At 38.2% G+C, this 20,885-nt stretch overlaps 1 protein-coding gene across 3 annotated transcripts in view; it reads right to left on the bottom strand.

The window, feature by feature from the left end:
• The window catches only part of POLD3 (DNA polymerase delta 3, accessory subunit), a 42,731-nt gene that overhangs the window by 20,647 nt on the left and 1,199 nt on the right, over window positions 1-20,885 (bottom strand). Inside the window, exons 2-7 of one of the 3 annotated variants that reach the window (XM_087433453.1) lie at window positions 20,463-20,518; window positions 11,998-12,100; window positions 8,529-8,549; window positions 7,260-7,299; window positions 5,629-5,761; window positions 441-696 (exon numbers count right to left, since the gene is read on the bottom strand). In XM_087433453.1, the coding sequence (XP_087289579.1) occupies window positions 441-696; window positions 5,629-5,761; window positions 7,260-7,299; window positions 8,529-8,549; window positions 11,998-12,100; window positions 20,463-20,518 (609 nt within the window). Of the gene's footprint in view, window positions 1-431; window positions 697-5,628; window positions 5,762-7,259; window positions 7,300-8,528; window positions 8,550-11,997; window positions 12,101-20,462; window positions 20,519-20,885 lie in introns of all 3 variants that reach the window. The other 2 variants (XM_087433452.1, XM_004433991.3) reach the window with 2 other exon arrangements.

Below are 20,885 nucleotides of genomic sequence, written 5' to 3'. Positions count from 1 at the left end.
AAGAAAAAAACAAGAAAAAGTCATAAAATAGAACAAGAATGTTAAATACACTAGGAAGGAATGCATACAGGGCAAAGTCTGGAATATAAGATATTCCCAAAATGACATATTGCTAATATACAATTCTTTGTACTTTACAAATTTTCAAGGTGTTCTCACATGCATTATTTCAACTGGGTCTCTCAACAATCTTGTTATGTGCACAGGGTAGGCATTAACGTTTTACAGGAAAATCCAAGGCTTGGTGAGAGGCATTATCAAAAGAAAAAGGACCATTTCAGGTAAGAATATCAAGAATTAAAGGATTCAAACTAAAGTAGAAAAATTCAAATATCCAAACCTTATACATAATTAAACTACTACCACTGTAACTATTAATGCTTTTCTAGTTACTCATTCTGAGCTGTGAAGGCATATCTTTAAAGACTTACATTTGTTACCTCTTTAGCCTCTGTTTTGGTTTCCTTGTTGGCATCATGGATTTTAGAAGCAGCTTTAGAGGCAAACATTCCCATAATTCCTTTGGGCTGCTGGGAAATCTGTTTGGAGGTAGGTGGGCCATGACCATTGGTGGTCAACTCATTATTGGCTTGTGTCTCACTTGACACCTGAAGATCTGACTGCTCAAACTTTTCGGAAGATGAGGATTCAGCAGGAGCTCTAGGAACTGCAGCTGCACACTGTATGGCACTAAACCTGGGGACAGAAAAGTTACATTACTGTCAATAGCAAAGATTATTTTCAAAAACTCTTGCTTCTTCCACACAATACCTTCTAACCCTAATACTATAAAATTAGAAAATTTTAGAACCAGAATGGATTTTATAAATTATTTTGTTCAAAACTCTCATTTAGATAAAGAAAGAAGTACTGGAGAGAAGTGAATGACTTGTCCTAGGTTATACATCTAGTTAGTAATAGAACTAGGACTGGAATCAGGTGTCTTCAACCATACCATATTGAATATTTTTGCTTTTTTGAAAAAAGCATCCTAATTCAAAACAGTAAGAATACACCAAACAATAACAAAAGATTAGTAATTTCACCATCCTTGGGAAACCAAATGGTTATCTCTTGTTTTTAAAGATTTTCACCTTATGGGGCTAAATATTCAATAAATATTGACTGAACCAAAATTAAGAGCTTTAAATATTAACACATTTCCTGGCAACTCTCTCTTTCATGCTTTAAAACATGGAAGAAGCTGGGAACAGAGCCACTGGCTCCTATAATCTGTGGTCCTTTACAGTCATTTGTTAATAATTTCTAATAATTCCAACTACCAGCATCAGATAAGTATGCTCAAAGCCAAGTGAAGAAATTTGGACAGTGTGCATGGCATATTAAAGGGAACTTTCATCTCTTCCTCTCTAATCATTGTAGATGTGACACAAATCCATAATGTAACGTTCCACATTGTGAGTAACTGATCCAGCCTTCTTGAATGGCTGCATTAAAGCAAAGTTCCCCAACTTTTCCTAACAAAGAACATTTTATTCCCCCTAAGTCTTTTGCTTCTTGGGCGTAGGTGAGAGTTCCTTGAAGGTGGGAAAGTGTATTATTCATCTTTTGTATTTCAGGTACCCAGTACAAGACCTGGCATGTAGAAATATATGTTGAAAAAAAACATTATTTAGGGGCCAGCCCAGTGGTGCAAGCAGTTAAGTGTGCGCGCTCCGCTGCGGCGGCCCAGGGTTCGCCGGTTCGGATCCCAGGCGCACACTGACACACCACTTGTCAAGCCATGCTGTGGCGGCGTCCCATATAAAGTGGAGGAAGATGGGCATGCATGTTAGCCCAGGGCCAGTCTTCCTCAGCAAAAAGAGGAGGATTGGCAGATGTTAGCTCAGCGCCGATCTTCCTCACCAAAAAAAAAAAAAATTATTTAAGTTACTGAAAGTGAGTCTTCTGGCTTCTCTCCCTTCTTTAGTGTACCACCTCAACTTGGGGTGAGAGAAGATGGCGGTTAAGAAACTATGTGGTGATAGCAATTATCTTAGAGATCAACAGGGCATAACTTCGAGATTAACCCCTAGAATAAATGGCCTAAGAAAAAACTTCATGATAAATCATTTAATTTCAGAAGTAATTTTAGACTAAGTAGCCCCAAAGCCAGAGTCTACAGCTCCAAAAATCTTCCACTGATTTATTATGGCCCACATCAGAAAACCCTACATTAACACAAATATTTTGTGCATCGGAGTTAAGAACAGACGGAAGTCATTTCCTTTCACCCACCACTCTTCCTCTCTGGCTTTGCAGTGCCTCCATGTACAAAGAAAAGAGCAATGTTTTATTTCATTGTCAACATCTAAAGTTGGCCCCAAGACAACTCTTTCTCCATTTGGTCTACATTCCACACCTTAGGGTCAGGACCAGGAACTGGCAATGAGGAAGAGACCAGTTAGGCTGGGAACACGTCCGAAGAGAGAAGAATCTGCTCAGTCCTAAAATTTCAACTTTCTTCCTGTCACAGCACTTCTTAAAACACACGAAACAATGAGTCAGATCTCAGTTGGCCTATAATTCTCAGAACCAAATACAAACTTCTTTACTGGAGATAAATTCTTCACAGTTCTACTGAGGATAATTTAGTATTTAAGTAAAGTTTCATTAAAGGGCTTCCTATTACCACATTTCTACTTGCCATGTTTATTTTAGCGATCCCTGTGCAAACTTCATTTTGAACTTTTGAGTCACTTTTATTCTCATTTGCTTATTTGCTAGATACAACAGAAGAATTGATTTTTAGAGCTTGACATGCCACAAGCTCTAAAAATCTAGATTTTTACTACTAGATTTTAATACAAATTATTTTTGAAATCTAGGAATATAATTTACATAAACATACCAGGGTGTTCATGTTTTCTTGTAATCCTTCCCTAAAAGACATCAGACTCATAAATTATTACTCTTTAGCTATATTTATTTATTTAATAATATTTTATTTAATAAATATTTTAATAAATATTTGCAGCCCTATTACACTCAAGCTTTTGAGCTAAAGAAAAAAACAACTAATGTCTATCATTAATTCACTCAACAATTATTTACTGAATGCTTACCATTTGCCAGGCACCATTTTGGGTATACAGTGGTTAACAAAATAGACATAGTCCCTATTCTCTTGGAACTTACAGAAACTATGTTTGGCAATTCTATATCTATTTCTCCTCAAAGACCTGGCTCTGTCAGTTATCCCATCTCCCCCAGTATCTTTAACCATTTCCTCTTTTATGGCTCTTCCCCAACAATACAAGTTCAAGGCATTCTCAACTTTAAAAATGTATATATACTCCCTTAGTCCCAATTCCTCTTTAGCTACCTCTCTCTTTTTCCTCCATTTTACAGTCAAATTTCCTGCAAAAAGTTGTCCATTTTTGCTGTCTCACTTCCTCATGTCCCCATTTACTCAGCTGACCAGAATCTGGTTACTCCACTGAAAATGCTTACCAAAGCTGTCACTAAATCCAATGGACACATTCCAGTTCCTATTTTATTTAGCTTCTCAGCAAGGTCTGACACTGTCAACCAGTCCCTCCTTTTTGAAACTCTTTCCTTAGCTTTTAAAATCCCATATATTCTCCTGATTGTCCTCTTATTTCTCACCACTCCCTCTTAGGCCTCTCTTTTTCTGCCTGTCCCTTAAAAAATGATTATCACTTAAGTAGTGCTTACTATGTGGCAAGCACTGTTGTAAGTGCTTTACATATATTAATTCATTTAATTCTCTACAACTCTGCGAGGTTGGTACAACTGCTAGCTTCATTTTACTGATGAGGAAACTAAAGCACAGAGAGGTTAAATAATTTGCCCAAGGATACACAGCTAGTAACTGTGGCCCAGAGTTTTAGTTTCCACCCTTCTTTCATTCTATACATTCTCTCTGCATGACTGTATCTACTGCTGTGGCCCAATTAATTACCTACTTTTTCTGATCCCAAAATCTCTATCTTCACCCCAGATTTCTCTCCTTAGTTCTAGACTCACCTATCTATTGCAAAGGAAGCTCCACTTGGACTCCCCACAGGCTTCTCAAACTCAACATGTCCCAACACAATTATCATTTTTTTCCTCTCTCCCAAAGCCTGCTCCATCTCATATATTCTCTTTCTTAGTGATAGCACCATCATTCATCCAGCTGCCCAACTCAGAAACATGGCCATCATCCTCAGCACCATCAACACCCCTCCTCCCCGACACACACACTCCTGGACCCCAACCACTTCCACAACATCCAGGTTTTGACGGTATGACTCTTTAACCCTCATACTTCCCCATCCCCAACACTACTACTATACTTCAGATAACTGTCACCTCTACCCTGAATCACTGTAATATTTCTCCTTCCTGGTGGCCTTGCCTCCAGATTATTCCCTCTGATCTGTCTTCACCATTGCGAGAGTGATCTTTCTATAACGCAATTCTGATCATTTCACTCACCTGCTTCAAAATCTTCAGTGGCTCCCAAATGCCCTCAGAATAAAGTCTCAACTCCTTATCCTAGTAGTCAAAGCATAGACTCTGACTCCTACTTAAGTCTTATATCTCATTATGTCCTACCCCTTACTCTAAGTTCCAGCCATAGAAGACTACCGTGGTTCCGCACAAGCACCACGTTTTCTCTCAGCTCTGTCCTTACTCTCTCACTTCTCCTTTGACTGGCTACTTCTGCCAGGCCTTCAGGTCTCACTCTAGATGTTATACCCTTCAAGAAGCCTTCTCTGTCTTGCCTCCACACTCTACCCCCACCAAAAGCGAGGGATGAATGCCCCTCAACATCATCCCCCACTATTACTCCTATTATAGCGTTGTCACACTGTATTGTAATTGCCTCCCATAGGAGCAGCAGTTCCATAAGCAGGACTGGGCTATATGCACTCTATAATGTGTGGCATGTCACGGGTACTCATCAGATCTTTGTTGAATGAATTCAAATTGTCTTGCTTAGTACCTGTCAAAGTAGTAGGTGCTCAATATATGTCTAGAGAACTGTCCTGAACCCTCAAAAAAACTCCACTAAGTAGGCATTATTACATCCAATTTAAAGATGAAAAACCCAAAGCTCAAAGAGTTGAGGTAATTTGTGCAAAGCCACTGGGCTATTAAGCAGCAAAGCCACGACTCAAGCCCATAATCATCAATTTCCAAAAAGCACATGCATTATAGTCCATTGCCTCTCTGTGCTGTGAAAGATACAAAAGATGAACAAGATCTGATCCTGGCTGTGGAAGATAACTGCTTTTAGATGGAAGGTAGAGGGATATCAAATTAGGAATAGTTTTCTGGAGGACAACATTTAAACTGGTTCTTGAAGGATGGGTAAGATTTAGACAAGCAGAGACTGGGGTAAGGGAGTAACGAAGGGGCACAATAAACATTTCTGGTGGCAGTGACAGGATAAATATATGAGAAATAGATTTATGGGGAGTCCACTGGAGTTTTCAATATGGGTTGTGGCTGCTATTTTTTACCTTATGATGTACTAATAAAACCAGGCATGTGTCTTACTGCAAGATAAATGGGGTTTTACTAAACTTGGCATTCACTCTTAAGAGGCAGCCACTGTGTAAACATCTTACAAAATCAATTCGTAAAGAAGCCCACAAGGAACATTAAGGAGCTCACTTGCTGCAGTTCTGCAAGTTGCTTTTAAGGATGTCATAGTCGGTATTGAACAGAGGCCCACTGTCCTTTAGCATGGCTTTCTGGATGCTGTACACATGGATGCTGGCAGTCACAGCTAGCTTGGACTTCACTGCTACAAGTCAACAGGAAAAGCAGTCTGTTAATACACAAACTTCATAGCATGTGGGGACTTTAACAAGAAACCCTTCTGCATTAAAACCATTTGCAATCTGTGGTGGTCCAAAAAGCTCTAACAGGCCAAATAGCTACATATACGGTACAACATCAACTCTTCTGTCTGTGATGGGGACATTATGACAAGGTAGGTGGTGGTGAGTCAGTTCTAAGTACAGCACCTGTGAGGGTATCACTCATCCAGTGGACACTCAGTAAATATTAATAAATGATTGATGACGGCCATGATGTTCTTTTTTTTTCAGTCAGGAAAGAATATTACACTCTAGCACATAATTACGGAATAAGTCATTTCTATCTGAGAAGACTCACTTACGTAATTCAATTTTAGTTTAGAAAAAGCAACTCTATAACAAAAATACTACTAACCAGATAAGTCTGCAGAGAAAAAACATAGAACATCACAAGAATAAATTTTAGGTTCCTTGAAGGAAGGGACTGTGCCTAACTTGTTCCAAGGCTCCAGTGCCTAGCACACAGCTTGACAGAGTAGATGCTCACTATGTATGTAGTGAATGAATAAATCTTGCTTTGCCTACCACAGTGGGAACTCAGAAACAAAACAATGGACATTTCTACCACCTTGAATATTTCAAAGTTAATTTGTAAGAAACGACTCCACTAGCAGGAGTCTTTATATGCAAAGTATGACAGTGCAGGTTTTGCCTTGAGACATAGGTCCAAGATCACATGCACCCCAGCTGTTATAAAATTCCTTTGAACTGGTTTTTAAAAAATAGAACAGTAGCATTAATAGTCTTGAAATAGGTGGAAAAATTTAATTCAGAAGTTATATTAAGTCTTTCTGACTTTAGAAAAGCATTCTTTAATTTTTTTCCTAAAAAAATTGTCATGGGGGCCAGGACAGTGGCATAGTGGTTAAGTTCACAAGCTCTGCTTCAGCGGCCTGGGGTTCACAGGTTCAGATCCTGGGAGCGGACCTAGGCACCGCTTATCAAGCCATGCTGTGGTGGCATCCCACATATAAAGTGGAGGAAGATGGACACGGATGTTAGCCAATCTTCCTCAGCAAAAAGAGGAGAATTGGCAACAGATGTTAGCTCACGGCTAATCTTCCTCACCAAAAAAAAAATATGTTATGGAACACAACACAGTATTCAGAGACAACTGTCTTTTTACAGTTGATGAGGTGTCCCATATGGCATTCATGAGAGTTTTTGCACATCTGTCACAGGTTTTGAAATCTTGTGATAAAAGTACTTTATTAATGTCAGCAGCTATTGGCTTTAAAAATGGGAAGTTAGGCAGATGTAGTATCATATTTTAACATGTTTCAGAAACTACTAATAAAAGGAATATATGGCTCTTCAGTTAAACAGCTACATATATTATATGAGATGTTAGGGGCAGATTTTTTATTGTGCTTACATTGATGCCATAAGAGGAAAAACTTGCTAAATCACTATAACACTTACCTTCCAATTTATCTTCTCTCACTACTGCAACCTTGTGGCACTGTAAGGAAATAACACTTCATTACTGTTTAATGCAGTACAATTTGCAATTTTAAAGTTTCCTTGCCAATAATTCAATTGCACTTGGATGTGAAATTAGGAACATTAGATAACCCTGAAAATATATGCTATATTTTAATAAAGTCAGATTCATTTTTAACTTGCTTGCTTTAAAATTTCTCAATCAGGTTAAGGAAAATGATAGAATATCGATATCAATACAATAAAAAAAAAAACCAGCATCTCAAATCAGCATGAGGAAAAGAGGACTTTTTAGTAAGTGATGTAATGAGAGTTACTGTAGAATCATATGGACCCAGATAAAAATTGGATCTCTCACGCCATACAACAGAATAAATTCTAAATGGATTGGAGATCTAAATGTAAAGAATGAAACCATATACGCACAGAAAGAAAATATGCTTGAATTCTTCTATAAACTGATATAACCTGAGAATGAGGAAAAGTTTCCTAACAATAATTCAAAACCCAGAAATAACTGAAATAATCCCTAAAAACTAACAAATAACTTTTAGATGACCAAAAAAACCCACTTTAAGCAAAGTACGAAGACAAGTGATAAAGTAGGAAAAATATCTGCAAATTATATCACAAAGGGTTAATATATAGCTTCTACAACAGAGAAAACAAAGACGAACAATCCTTTAGAAAAATGGGCAAGAGATGTGAACAGACAGTTCACAGAAAAAGAAATGCAAATGACCCTGAAACATACGACAACATGTGCTGTGTGGAAACAGGTACTCTTGGACATTGCTGGTGGGAATGAAAAATAGAGGTATTTGGCAATACCCAACAAAGTACATATGCACCCTACTTCTAGGAATGTAACCCTAAAACACACTGGCAAAAATAGACAAAACACATATCCACTGAGCTATTCACTGTAGCATTATTTGTAATAGCCAAAGATTGTAAATAACTCAAATAACTATCAATAAGGAACTGCTGAATAAACTAAGGAATATCTGTCAAGGTAGTATCATGTGGCTGTAACAAGGAATGAGGAATATTTCTATAACTGCTATGGAGTGATGCTAAGGATCTACTGCTAAGCAAAAACAAAGCAAAAGTGCAAAACAGGGTGTAAAGTACAAAAACTTTTATCTAAGAAAGGGGAGTAATACAAATATATATTTGCTTATATTAAAAATATATATAACAACAAAAACAATGAAAGAAGAACGCAAAACTAATAAAAATAGTTACCTGTAAGGGAACGGAGGGAACCTAAAAAGTGAAAGTGGGGAAAATATTGAATTTAACTAGATACTGAGTTGGTGGCTTAACCACAGAGAGAAATTATTTCAAGTGATTCTAAAACACAGCCTGATTGTGCATCCCTAGTAGTGCATCCCCTTTATATTTATATTTGTATCCTACAGACAAAAAGAACTGCACAGAAATTTGAAACTGTTTTCAATAATCATATTGTTAGTAAAAATATTGGTTTTGCTTTTCTAAACCTCTAATATTTAGCTAAAGCAAATACATATTTATGTTAATCTTAGGAACCACCAAAATTTACAACATAAGAGAAAAGAGCAATATAAAATCAAATAAGTTTTTTTTAACGTAATTGTAAATTTAAACTGGGAATATTAGTGTTTTCATAATGTGTTTTCTCTTTAAAAAAAAAAACAAAGAACAGGCATTCCTAAAAAGGTCATGTTTTGCAAAACTGTACAATAAAAATTACAGAGCTTATGAGAAAAACAGCATTAGGAACTAAGCACTCAAACCTATGTAACTTCGTAATAACAGCCCTAAAAACAATAATTGTTACCCTCAGGAAAAAAATCTGGACAGCCCAGATAGTTCAGTGCGGTTAAATGCTGCCTCAGGGGATACTGAAAACGCATAAAAACGACACAGTGGAAACGCCAGTTTGCTCGTGCTAAAACAACACAGACCAGAGCAGAGTTCTGATTCAGTGGGTTCCTGTTAAGGTGGACACAGGAGTAAGTTCAGCATCCACAAACCCAGAGCCTGGCTGGGGACAAGCCCCCTGAGTTTTTTAGCAGTTAAAGAAAAAGGAGAAATATGGCTAGTTGATGAGAGAAAGTTCTTTATAGAAAAATTCCAGCCAATAAATCCAGAAGGAGTGACAGAATTAGAACATCACAATTTTGTAACTCCTAGTGAATTAAAGATCTAGTCAATGATAAAAATCAATCTCAGCTAAAATCATTAGATGAAAAGCTAATGGTAACCTTAAAGGATGGATCAGGCTGACAACCTCTAACATCACAAAAAGAGAATCAACCAAACATTCCCTTGAAATTTTCACATAATTCTCTGAAAGACTCTTCAGGACGAGATTAGGAAGCTTTTACTTTCTATGTACTATTGTTAAACATTTTCACCATAATAATGATCATTGGAAAAATAAAAATTATTTATATTTAAAAAAATCCATACAAGGTCTATAATGTCTTTTTTCTTTCTAGAAACACTTAAAACTTAAAAAAGAAATTAGAAGGAACAAGAACAAAACCTCCCCCTGATATTATGCTTAATAATCTGCCTTTCCTTAGGAGGGCTCTCTCTAAGACAAAAACCATGGGTAAGCATCTACACTTGGTCAGTAATTCTATAGGGTTCCAGAGAGCTGCCCTATGGGGCTGTGAGGAGGGTGAGTACAGGGCTCCAAAATTCTCACAACCACTTCAACCACAGCAACCTTACTCAATATATTTTATATTAATATATAAAATATATATTTTTATATTAAATATATATTTTTAATATAAAATAAATACATATTTTATATAATAATTTTATCTTATATGATATATTTTATATAAAATCCTAATGGATTCTGATTAAGATTTCATTTGAAAAAGCATTCTGCTGCTTTAAAAAAGGTGGGCAAAATTTAAATGCCCTCAAATCTAGAAACAGAAGGACTTCTATGAGCAAACCACAGCATTGAAATTTTTAAATGATTATGGATTACACATCATTTTGAAAAACGGTCTCAAAAAATGCACTGAGGAACACAATTTGAATGCCTTTCAGGAGTTCATCCAAGAATCCCCTGAACCCTGAAGACCAACCCCAAAGACCATCCAAGGATCCGAAATTAAGAACTTCTGTCATACGAGTTAGAATAAAAATCTACAACTTTATCTTAAAACATAAATTCTTAACCTTGGACCCTGTTCCAGAAGATGTGTTAACACTCAAAAGTTTATGAATATGTCAATATATGCATTTTTCTTTCAGATTCTCAAAGGAATCAGTGACCAGAAAAAGAATGAAAACCACTACTTTAGAGGAACACAATGAATCCCAGGTAAAGAACTGACTAAGGCTAGCATTGACTAAACTAAAGAAAGAAATAGAAGGGGGCTAGTTAACTGTAGAAACAAAAGGAAAGAAGACATTCAGATGCAAACTTCAGCAGTATCCATTCAAGAGCCATACAGGGAGAGGATTCTGATGGCATGTTTACTTCTGAGAGCAAATGAATCAGGTCTGCTTGATTTTGTGTTTCAGATGGATAATGGCATCTGACTATCTACACATGCAAATATCTCGATTATTACCTGGCTGGCCAAATAGCTTACCAACAAGGAAAGAATATGCTGGTCAGAAAATATAAGGATCTGATCCCTCTAGCAGTTTTGTTTCTCCTTGTAAATTACTATATTGTCATGCCAGTTTTAAATCTCACATGCTTGGGACTCTACTGCTACAAGGCAAATCCAGTGAATATTCTGATAAATCAGGCTTCTGAACTTATGAGTCTGAGGGAAAGTGAAAAGGGAAGAGGAAAACATATTAGTGCATCTCTGAGAAGGAGCTCTGATCCTTGGGCTAAGTTCCTTGGGGCTAGTGGTGGTGGTGGTGGGAGATAAGAGGTTTGGGGAAGCGAAAACAGATGAGGTGTGCCTTACTTTTAGGGAGAAGCCAGAGAAGAGGAATTATCAAAGTTCCCAAGGATCAGTCTGGTGCAGCAGAAGGAACGAGTTATCTGTGCAGAGCTTCTGGTACCCACCAAGGCATGGGAGTGGTAAACTGATCCCTGTGCTACTGAGAGGGACATGGAAGTAGCTAAGAGAAAGTCAGCAGACCTGAGAAAGCTTCGTGGCCAGGATGATGACAATGCAGCAGTGACATGTGTTGATGGATGACAAGATACCAGATGGGACTATAAAAAAATACATGAGAATAAAGATGTTCCTAGATCATGCCTCTTCACTGCATTAGCTCAGACCCCTGCCAACACCCCCATCCTTCAGCCACTTAGACATAAGCCTACCAAAATGAGAGCTCAAATTAAAATCAAGTTCAGTTTAAAAAAATAAAGTTGTACTTTCTGAACACCTGAGTTTGTGGCTTGACATTTGAACAGGCTGGAAATTAATCACCATTGTCCCCAATATACCTGCAAGAGGAAGAAAGAAGAATAACAGAAGCAGTGTCCTAATGTCTCGTTGCCTAGGAAAACTGATGACATAGTCTCTGCATCACACCCAAGATATTACCCAAACTTCTCAGAGTTTTAGGTTTAGTCTAAAAATCCAAAATCATCATCATCTTCAAGTAGCTTTTTAAAACTTCCATAATACTAAATAAATCTTGATTTTTTTTTTCCTCCTTGTGTTATGTTATATACCACGGTTTACAGCTCAAACACATTTAAGCTTATTATAAGATTCTGAGAACTTACGGAATGTCCATTCTGAATGAGACTGCCAGACACTAAATAGGTGACATGCAGTTGGGCTCCTGAATTTTCCTTTCGCTTCCTTTCAACATAATCATACAGCATCCTGTTCCAAATAAAAGGCACAAGTAAGTCATCACTAAGAGTTTACCTCATCAACTCTTAATTTGTGACTTAAAAGTTAGATATATTAAATAGAACAGTCCAAATTTTCTACAGAATATTTTTGTTCAGTCTATGGATAGAGGGTTAAAAAAAGATGGATTTTAGATGGGACATAGGAGTCAACTTGTATTGAGCTGGCACAGTGACACTGAAATAAAAAAAATCTAATAACAGGTCAAGAGGAACTGAACCCGCATTAAAACAACGGCAATGACATATAATGGACAGAACAATGAATCAAGAATAAGTTCAGTCACTCTCTAGCTATGTGATCCTAGGTAAGTTAATTTTTCTAGGCCTCTTAATTTCCTGAGATTTAAAATGGGAGGGCTGTACTAGATCACTGATTCTCTTAATCTGGGATTCATGTGGCCATCTCCACCCCCAAAATTGCAAGCAAAATGTATGTATTTTTTTGTGGGGAGACAGTTCAGGGGTTTCAGTAGATTCTCAAAAGACTCGAAAACATGAAGAACTACTATGTAGATGATCACAAGTGTCCAGCTCTGAAATTCCAATTTTATGATCATTCAGATTCAACGCTGTTTCAGAAATGCAGAATGTAACAGCTTACTCACAATGCCCAATATTCAAAGCATTCACTAACCTGACATTGCCAAACACTCAATGTAAAAATAATGTTGCTTTTAGTAACATCCCTAAATTCATTTTTATCCTTTAGATCCAGCTAGTATCAGAACTTGGCTCCCCTTAATAACTTTACTGTTGAACAAAAACAACAAAAAAGACATATCATTTGTGTCTTTTATTTCAAGAAACATATACTAAGCCTATATAACATGTCATACTTTTCCCAAGAACAGCTAGAAACTCAAAAATTCCAAGGGAAACTCAACCTACACTGTTGACCACTCTCTTCTTGAGGCATGCACTCTCTTAGCTTCCGTGATCCCATGCCCCACTGGGTCTCCTGCTACCCCTCTAACTGCCTCTGCTCCACTTCCTGCACAGACTTGACTGCTTCTTCCTTTTCTGTACTGTTGGGGTTCTGTCTTCAGCTATCTTTTCACTCTATATATCAGAGTGACCAACCATCTGGTTTGCCTGCATGTGAGGGGTTTCCTGCGGCATGGACTTTAAGTGCTAAAACCGACGGTCCTGGGCACACCGGGATGGTTGGTCTATTTCATTCATCCCAGAGGCTTCATTTATTCTCGACAACAACATCATTTACTCAAACCACCCAAGCCAGAAATCTGGTAGTCATTATCTTTCACTTCTCCTTATCCAGTGAGTTGCCAAATCTCCTCAGTTCTCCCTCCCAAGTAATTCTTGACTCCTTGCCCTCCAAATCTCTTGACTGGACTATTTTAATTCCAAGTGTCAGTTGCCCCCACACCCACCCCCTTCCCAGTCATTATCCACAAGGCTTCCTCGTTGAAGTTTTAAAAATGCAAATCAAGTCATTCTGTCAACAAAACTTTGCTGAGTGGCTACTTCATGTGCTATGCTTTGGGGACAGGGCAGTGAGCAAAGTAGTCAGTTCCTACTCTTTTAGAGCTTATATTGTAGAAAAGACAGACAAACAATAAACAAACAAGTAAATATACGTCACATGGTAGTAAATCTGTAGGGAAAAAAAATAAAGGTAAGAAGAATAGAGAGCACCTAAGAAGAAGTTTTGCTATTTTATATAAGGTGATTAGGGAAGGCCTCATGAGCAGAGTCCTGCAGGAAGTCATGGAGCCACCAATGTGGATATCTTGGGGAAGAATGTTCCAGGCAGAGAGAACAGCAAATGCAAAGGTTCTGAGGCAGGAATGTAAGCAAGGTCCAAGGAATAGAAAAGGGGCAAGTGTGCTGAGTAAGGAAGAGTGGTAGGGGAGAGAGAGCCAAGCGCCAGACACATACAGCTTAGTGGCCCTGTGTACGGCTTTCAGCAAGGAAATCATTAGAAGGTTTAGAGCAGAAATAACATGATCTCACCTTTTACAAGGATTCCTGACTGCTGTGTGGAGAATGTACTGTTGAGGGGCAAGGGAGGAAGCAGGGAGACCAGTTGGGAGGCTACTGCAGTAATCCAGGCTAGAGAGGATGGTGACTGAGATTAGGGTGGTAGCAATGGAAATAGTAATTACTGGATGAATTCTGGGTAATTCAACAGGATTTGCTGATGGACTGATTGTGGGGTATGAGAAAAAGAGGAGCCAAGGATTACTGGACTAAACAACTCAAAGAATAAAGGTGTCATTCACTGAGATGGGGACAGGCAGGAGAGGCAGGTGTTGGGAGGAGAAATTGGGAGTTAGGTTTTGGGGCATGTTAAATCTGAGATGCCTATTAGTCATTAAGTAATGTTGAAAAGGTAGTTGAATATTCTTGTCTGAAGTATTATTCCTTGTTCAAAAGTATTCAACAGCTCCCCATCCCCTAAGGATCAACTCCCACTCCCTAGCAATGACATGTAAGACTCTTCTTGTTCTGGCCCCTGTATCTCTCCCCATTCTCCCATACTCACACAATTTTCAGCCTCATGAAACATTCTGCAATTCCTCTTGCTTCTTTGTATGCCCCTCCTTCTGCCTGGAATGCTCTTCTTAAACCTCATCCACCTAACTCCTCATCAAGCTAGCAGCTCATTTATCACCTCCTATGTGAAGCCTTCCGTAACAGCACCAGGAAAGCAGGGCACCCCTGCCTTCTAAGTTCTAACAGAACCTATCCTTTATCTGTTATTATAGCACTTACCACACTGTATTCTAACTAGTCAGTTTATATATCTGCCATCCCCACTAGACTATAAGCTCCTTGAGCCCTATTCAGAATTTCTGTTGATTTCTCCATCTTATTCTCTTTAGTGTTTCCTTCCATGCAGCAATTATGTTAGGAAAGATAAGGTAATACAGTTTCACGAATATCTCGGTTTACTTATGCTAGTTAGGACCATGCTAGTAGAAGAAATGATAGGCAGGTACCCTGCCCAAGATAGTCTCAAGCTCGCTGGCTAAATGCATTGTCTTTTATCCACAACTCATCATCTTGCCTGTATCACCACAGTCATTGTCCCTTATGCGCTTGTCTCCCCAAATCAACCCAGTTCTCTTTTACATTAACAAGAAGGTCAAAACTGCACAAAATTTTTTTTTTTCTTCTGGTGAGGAAGATTAACCCTTGAGCTAACATCTGTTGCCAATCCTCCTCTTTTTGCTGGGGAAGACTGGCCCTCAGCTAACATCCATGCCCATCTTCCTCTACTTTATATGTGGGACGCCTGCCACAGCATAGCTTGACAAGCGGTGCACAGGTTCCTGCCTGGGATCTGAACCTGCGAACCCCAGACCGCTGAAGCAGAGCGTGCAAACTCAACCACTATGCCACTGGGCCAGCCCCTGCACAAACTTTTTTACAAAAATAATTTCTGCATATCTGTTGAGTCTCTAGGACATGTTTACCTAATTTGATCATACCAAACATTTTATTTTTACCAACAAAATATGCAAAATATTCTTAAATATGAATGACAACACATGACTTCTTACAAGATGCACTTCTTACAAACGCAATTAACTATTCTTCTCATTTTAATTCATTATTTTTCCTCCTGATCAGTTCTACCCATAATTTTCCCCAGGATGAAAACAGAGTATAGTCTATACTGCCTTCCCTAACCTAGTTTAATTCCCTCGCAGCATTTTTACAACCTAAAATTACTTGTTTAAGTCAATGAAGGGAAAGACCTTGTCTGTCAGATTTGCTGTTCTATGACAGAGCCTAAAATAATGCTAAAAATATAGTAAGAACTGAAAAAATACTTCTTTAATGAATCCAAGCAAATCAGTAACAACCATGCCCAGTCACAGTGATATTTTAAATGCTTCCACTATAAGTAAAAAAAAAACAGTGATGGACGCTGTCTCAATTTTTTCATCTGTTAAAAGAAGTTGATAACATCCATCACATTGGATTGTTATAAAGATTATGTGAGACAAACGCTTGGGAAAGTATCTACTATAATGCTTAGTACTTCTTCAACAAATGTTTATTGGCACCTATTACAAGTAAGGTGCTGAAGATACAATTGTGGATACTGTATTTCACAAAGATGGCTGCAACAACACTTCCCATCTCACATGCTCTATGACATCTTCTCAGAGAGAAGTGGAGTGGGATTAAATTCGGGAGGGCTAGTGATTCACTTTAACCAAAAGAATGAAGCAGGCTTGACTTCTGAGGCTAGTCAGAAAAGGCAATCAGCTTCTGCCTTATGCTGGAGCACTAGCTTTTGGAGTCCCGAACTGCTGTGTTAAGAAGTCTGACTACCTAAAGAAGCCATGTTCTTAGGAAGCCCAGACCATATAAACAGAACATATGCAATAACTGGTCAATAGCCCCAGCTGAAGTCCCAGCTGATGGCCAGCATCAACTGCCAGACATGCGCATAAAGATGCCTACAGATGATCAGGCTCCAGCCACTGAGGCTTTCCAGCTGAGGTACCAGACATTATGGAGCAGAGATAAACCATTCTCACTGTGCCCTGCCCAAATTCCAAACCAAAAGAATCTATGAACATAATAAAATGTTTGTTTCAAGCTGCTAAATTTTGGGGTAATTTGTTACATAGCAATAGTAACCAGAACAGTGGTGAACTTGATAACTATGTTCCCTGACTTCATGGAGCTTATATTCTAGTGGGTGGGACAAACAATAAGCAAGAAAATGTCAGATAGTAGTAAGAATTATAAAGTGTTGGAACAACTGGATATCAACATACAAAAGAATGAAGTTGGACCCTTTCCTTACACTACATACAAAATGATTCCTGGAAGAAATAGTGACTATTTACCCATTTTAGTGCTTTATTTAAAATTGGCTTGAGCCAACACCTGATTTGAAAACTACAGTGTACTCTTATTGTGAGGACTGAAGCCATTTTTTTTTTCCTGAGGAAGATTCGCCCTGAGCTAACATCCACTGCCAGTCCTCCTCTCTTTTTGGCTTGAGGAAGATTAGCCCTGAGCTAACATCTGTGCCAATCCTCCTCTATTTTTTTTGTATGGGGGACACCTCCACAGCGTGGCTGGTGAGTGGAGTACGTCCGCGCCTCGGATGGAACCTGCAAATCCAGGCCACCAAAGCAGAGTGCATGGAACTTGAACCACTGGGCCACGGGGCTGGGCCCCTGAAGCATTTTTACTATCTTTGCAAGCAGGCAATACATAGAAGCCTTAAATATAGTGATAATTATTGACGTAAGAGCTAAAACCACAAAACTCTTAGAAGAAACACAGAAGTAAATCTTCACAACCTTGAGTTAGGCAGAGCCTTCATAGATAACTATATAAAACGCACAAGCAACAAAAGAAAAAAGAAAGAAATTGGCCTTCATCAACAATAAGAACATTCGCGCTTCAAAAGGTGAAGTGCAAGACAAGCAAGAGCAAAGACAACCTACAGAATGCGAGAAAATTTTTGCAAATCATGTATCTGATCAGGGTCTTGTACCCAGAATATATGAGAACACTTAACATCTCAACAATAAAAACACAACTCAATGAAAAAATGAGCAAAGGATCTGAAGTGAATCTTCTCCAAAGAAGATATACAAATGGCTAATAAGCACATGAAAAGATGATCAACATCATTAGTCATTACAGAAATGCAAATCAAAACCATAATATCACTTCACACCCACTAGAATGGCTAAAATAAAAGACAATAAAGAGTTGATAAGAACATAGAGAAATTGGAAACCTCATACCTTGCTAGTGGGATTGTAAAATAGTGTAGCCACTTTTGAAAAACAGCTGGTCAGTTCCTCAAAATGTTACATATGACCCAGAAATTCCAATCCTAGGTATATACCCAAGAGAATCGAAAACACACGTCCACACAAAAACTTGTACACAAACGTTCTTAGCAGCATTATTCATAATATCCAAAAGGTGGAAACAATCCAAATGTCCATCAATTGACGAAGGATAAACAAAATATGGTGTATCTATATGTTATGGGTTGAATTGTGTTCCCCCAAAAAGATAGGCTGAAGTTCTAACAGCCAGTACTTCAATGTGACCTTATTTGGAGTAGGATCATTGCAGATGTAATTAGCTAAGATGAGGTCATACCGGAGTAGGGTGGACTCCTAATCTAATCTGACCGGTATCCTTATGAAATGGCTATGTGAAGATATAGACACACAGGGAGAATATCATGTGACAACAAAGGCAGATACTGGGGTTATGCAGCTAAAAGCCATGGAACGCCAAAGACTGTCAGCAAAGATTGCTAGGAAGAAGCAAGGAAGGATTCTCCTCTACGAAGGTTTCAGAGGGAGTATGGCCTTGCTAACACCTTAATTTCAGAGTTCTAGCCTCCAGAACTGCGAGACAATAAATTTCTGTTGTTTTAAGCCACCGAGTTTGTAGTATTCTTTTATGGCAGCCCTAGAAGACTAATACACCATGTAATGAAATATTATTCAGCCCTAAAAAGGAGTGAAGGGCTACTGCTACATGCTATAACATGGACAAACCTTAAAAATATTATGCTAAGTGAAAGAAATCACACACACAAGATTACATATTGTATGATGCCATTTATACGAAATGTCCAGGATAGGCTAATCTACAGACAGAGTATATTAGTGGCTGCCTAATGCTGGAGGGAGGTGCGGGGGGTGGGACCGGAATAGGGGGAAAATGGTGAGTGACTGTTCATGGATACAGGGTTTCTTTTTGGGGTGATGAAAATGTTCTAAAATTAATTGCAGCGATGACTGCACAACTGTGAATATACTAAACACTACTGAATTGCACATTTTAAATGGGTGAATTGTATTGTATGTAAATTCTATCTCAATAAAGCTGTTTTTAAAAAAAAGAATTATGAAAGAAATTAACAGGAAGATATGACAGAGAGCTAGGGAGCGGTGGGGATACCTGAAATAGAGCATTAGGGAAGGGCTGTTACAAGAAATAATGTGTGAAATTGGAGCTGAAACCTAAAGGATGAGGACAGCTGGGAGAAGAGCATTCCAGCCAGAGGGAATGGTGCAAATGTCCCAGGGTGAGAACGGGCTTGGGATATATGAGGAACAGAAAGGCAAATATGGTTAGAGTATAAGTGAGGTAGAGAGTGGCATGGGATGAAGTTGGTAGATAAGCAGGGCTAAACAGTATGTTAATTCTATAAAAATTACAAGTAATAAGAGTAGCTACAGTAAAATTGCAGGCAAATTTATTTCATCTCCAGTCCTCAACATGCACTTTTAAACCCCAACAGGCTTATCTAATAGTTACCTTATTTTATATTTAAACGTTCATAACCGCAACAAATTATTACTCTTAACAGGTGTCCATTCTCAAAATTACCTGAACCTCTTGGGTTTGGGCCAGGACCGGTCTTAGCAACAGCAATCTCAGTCAAAATCAGTCCAAACCCATTCCTGGGCCAAGAGTTTCAGGTCTTGAAGGCATAAACATCACAGTCAAAATCAGACTCCTAAATCTGTCAAACAGCAATCCAAATAAAGCCAAATCTACCCATTTTAGAGATCCGGGATTTTCTAAGACTCATGGAATGTTCCTATAACTCAAGGAATAGGGAAAAATCAGACTACCTTCAGGAATAAAACAAACTAAATGAGTATTTCACGCAATATATGTGCCCTCAGCCTGTTCACCAATTCCTCCTCTTGGGACATAAACAACATCTGCATATTTGCAGGTCAAGAAATTTTGAAGTTAATTCCAAAGTTTGTTTCTCCCTTTTGGCCTCAAGTTGGACTATAAGTTTCAGCAAGGAAAAGTGATATGGCAAATTCAAGAAAGGTAATGCTCTATGCCATCCTAAACACTCGCTTTTCAGTTTCACTATTTAAGTGAACTTAAAAAAACTATTTAAGTTCTCCCGTCTCATACTGTTATACAGCTTGTGTAAAACACCTGTTGACCTCATTATGGAAGTATGTCAATAACACCCAGAGATGGGCCTAAGGAGCACGTGTGAAAACATAATGAAGATGTGAGATAACAGGCATATAAATCTGAGGTATAAACAGAACTGGCTAGTCTGTTTAATAAATTTGATATAACAAAGTGATATTAACCAGAGGGCAAGGTTACAAATAAACCCAGTAAATGTATCACCACACATTTGAGTAGAAGTCCGCTTATCTCCAAAATAATAAACAAAAGTAGTAAAAGGTAGTAAAAATAGCATGCTTTCCCATTTTTCCAGAAAAAAAATAATAATTCTAACCTAGAGGTCATCTGTAAAGCTAAAAAACAAAGCAAAACGAAAAACTCCAATGCGATTAAAATTAGTAATAAATTGGACTTACTGTTTGGCCTGGTTGACGTGAACCCCTAGTGTATAGCTCAGCCATTTGTATGTCACCTGCAAGAAGAAATTTTTTAAACGTTTTATCAGATGACTCCAGAGTGCAGGTCAGTCCCAGGGGGTCCTAAAGGGTCCTACTCTTAGATGATTACACTTTATAAATTACAATAGATGCCACCCCAGTTTGCCAAGAACGATCCATCTGGGCAGGCAGGATGGAGAGATTTCTCTTACAAATACTAAGAAGTTTGTTTCACAGACCAATTAATGCAAAAGAGTCTAAAAAGAAAGGTTGAATATACATAGAAAGAAAAGGGCTCTCATTTTTCTCACACTCCTTGTTTTACTAAGGCTCTTTTTTTCACATTCTGTCCTTTTTTGGGGCCACCACCAAAAATTATCTTCAAATTCACCCAGAAGCTAG

This window comes from Ceratotherium simum, chromosome 7 (genome assembly GCF_057802395.1).
Source record: "Ceratotherium simum simum isolate JZ-2026a chromosome 7, ASM5780239v1, whole genome shotgun sequence".
NCBI lineage: Eukaryota > Metazoa > Chordata > Mammalia > Perissodactyla > Rhinocerotidae > Ceratotherium > Ceratotherium simum.
The sequence above is the reverse complement of the archived record's forward strand: the minus strand, read 5'-3'. Positions and strand labels throughout refer to the sequence as shown.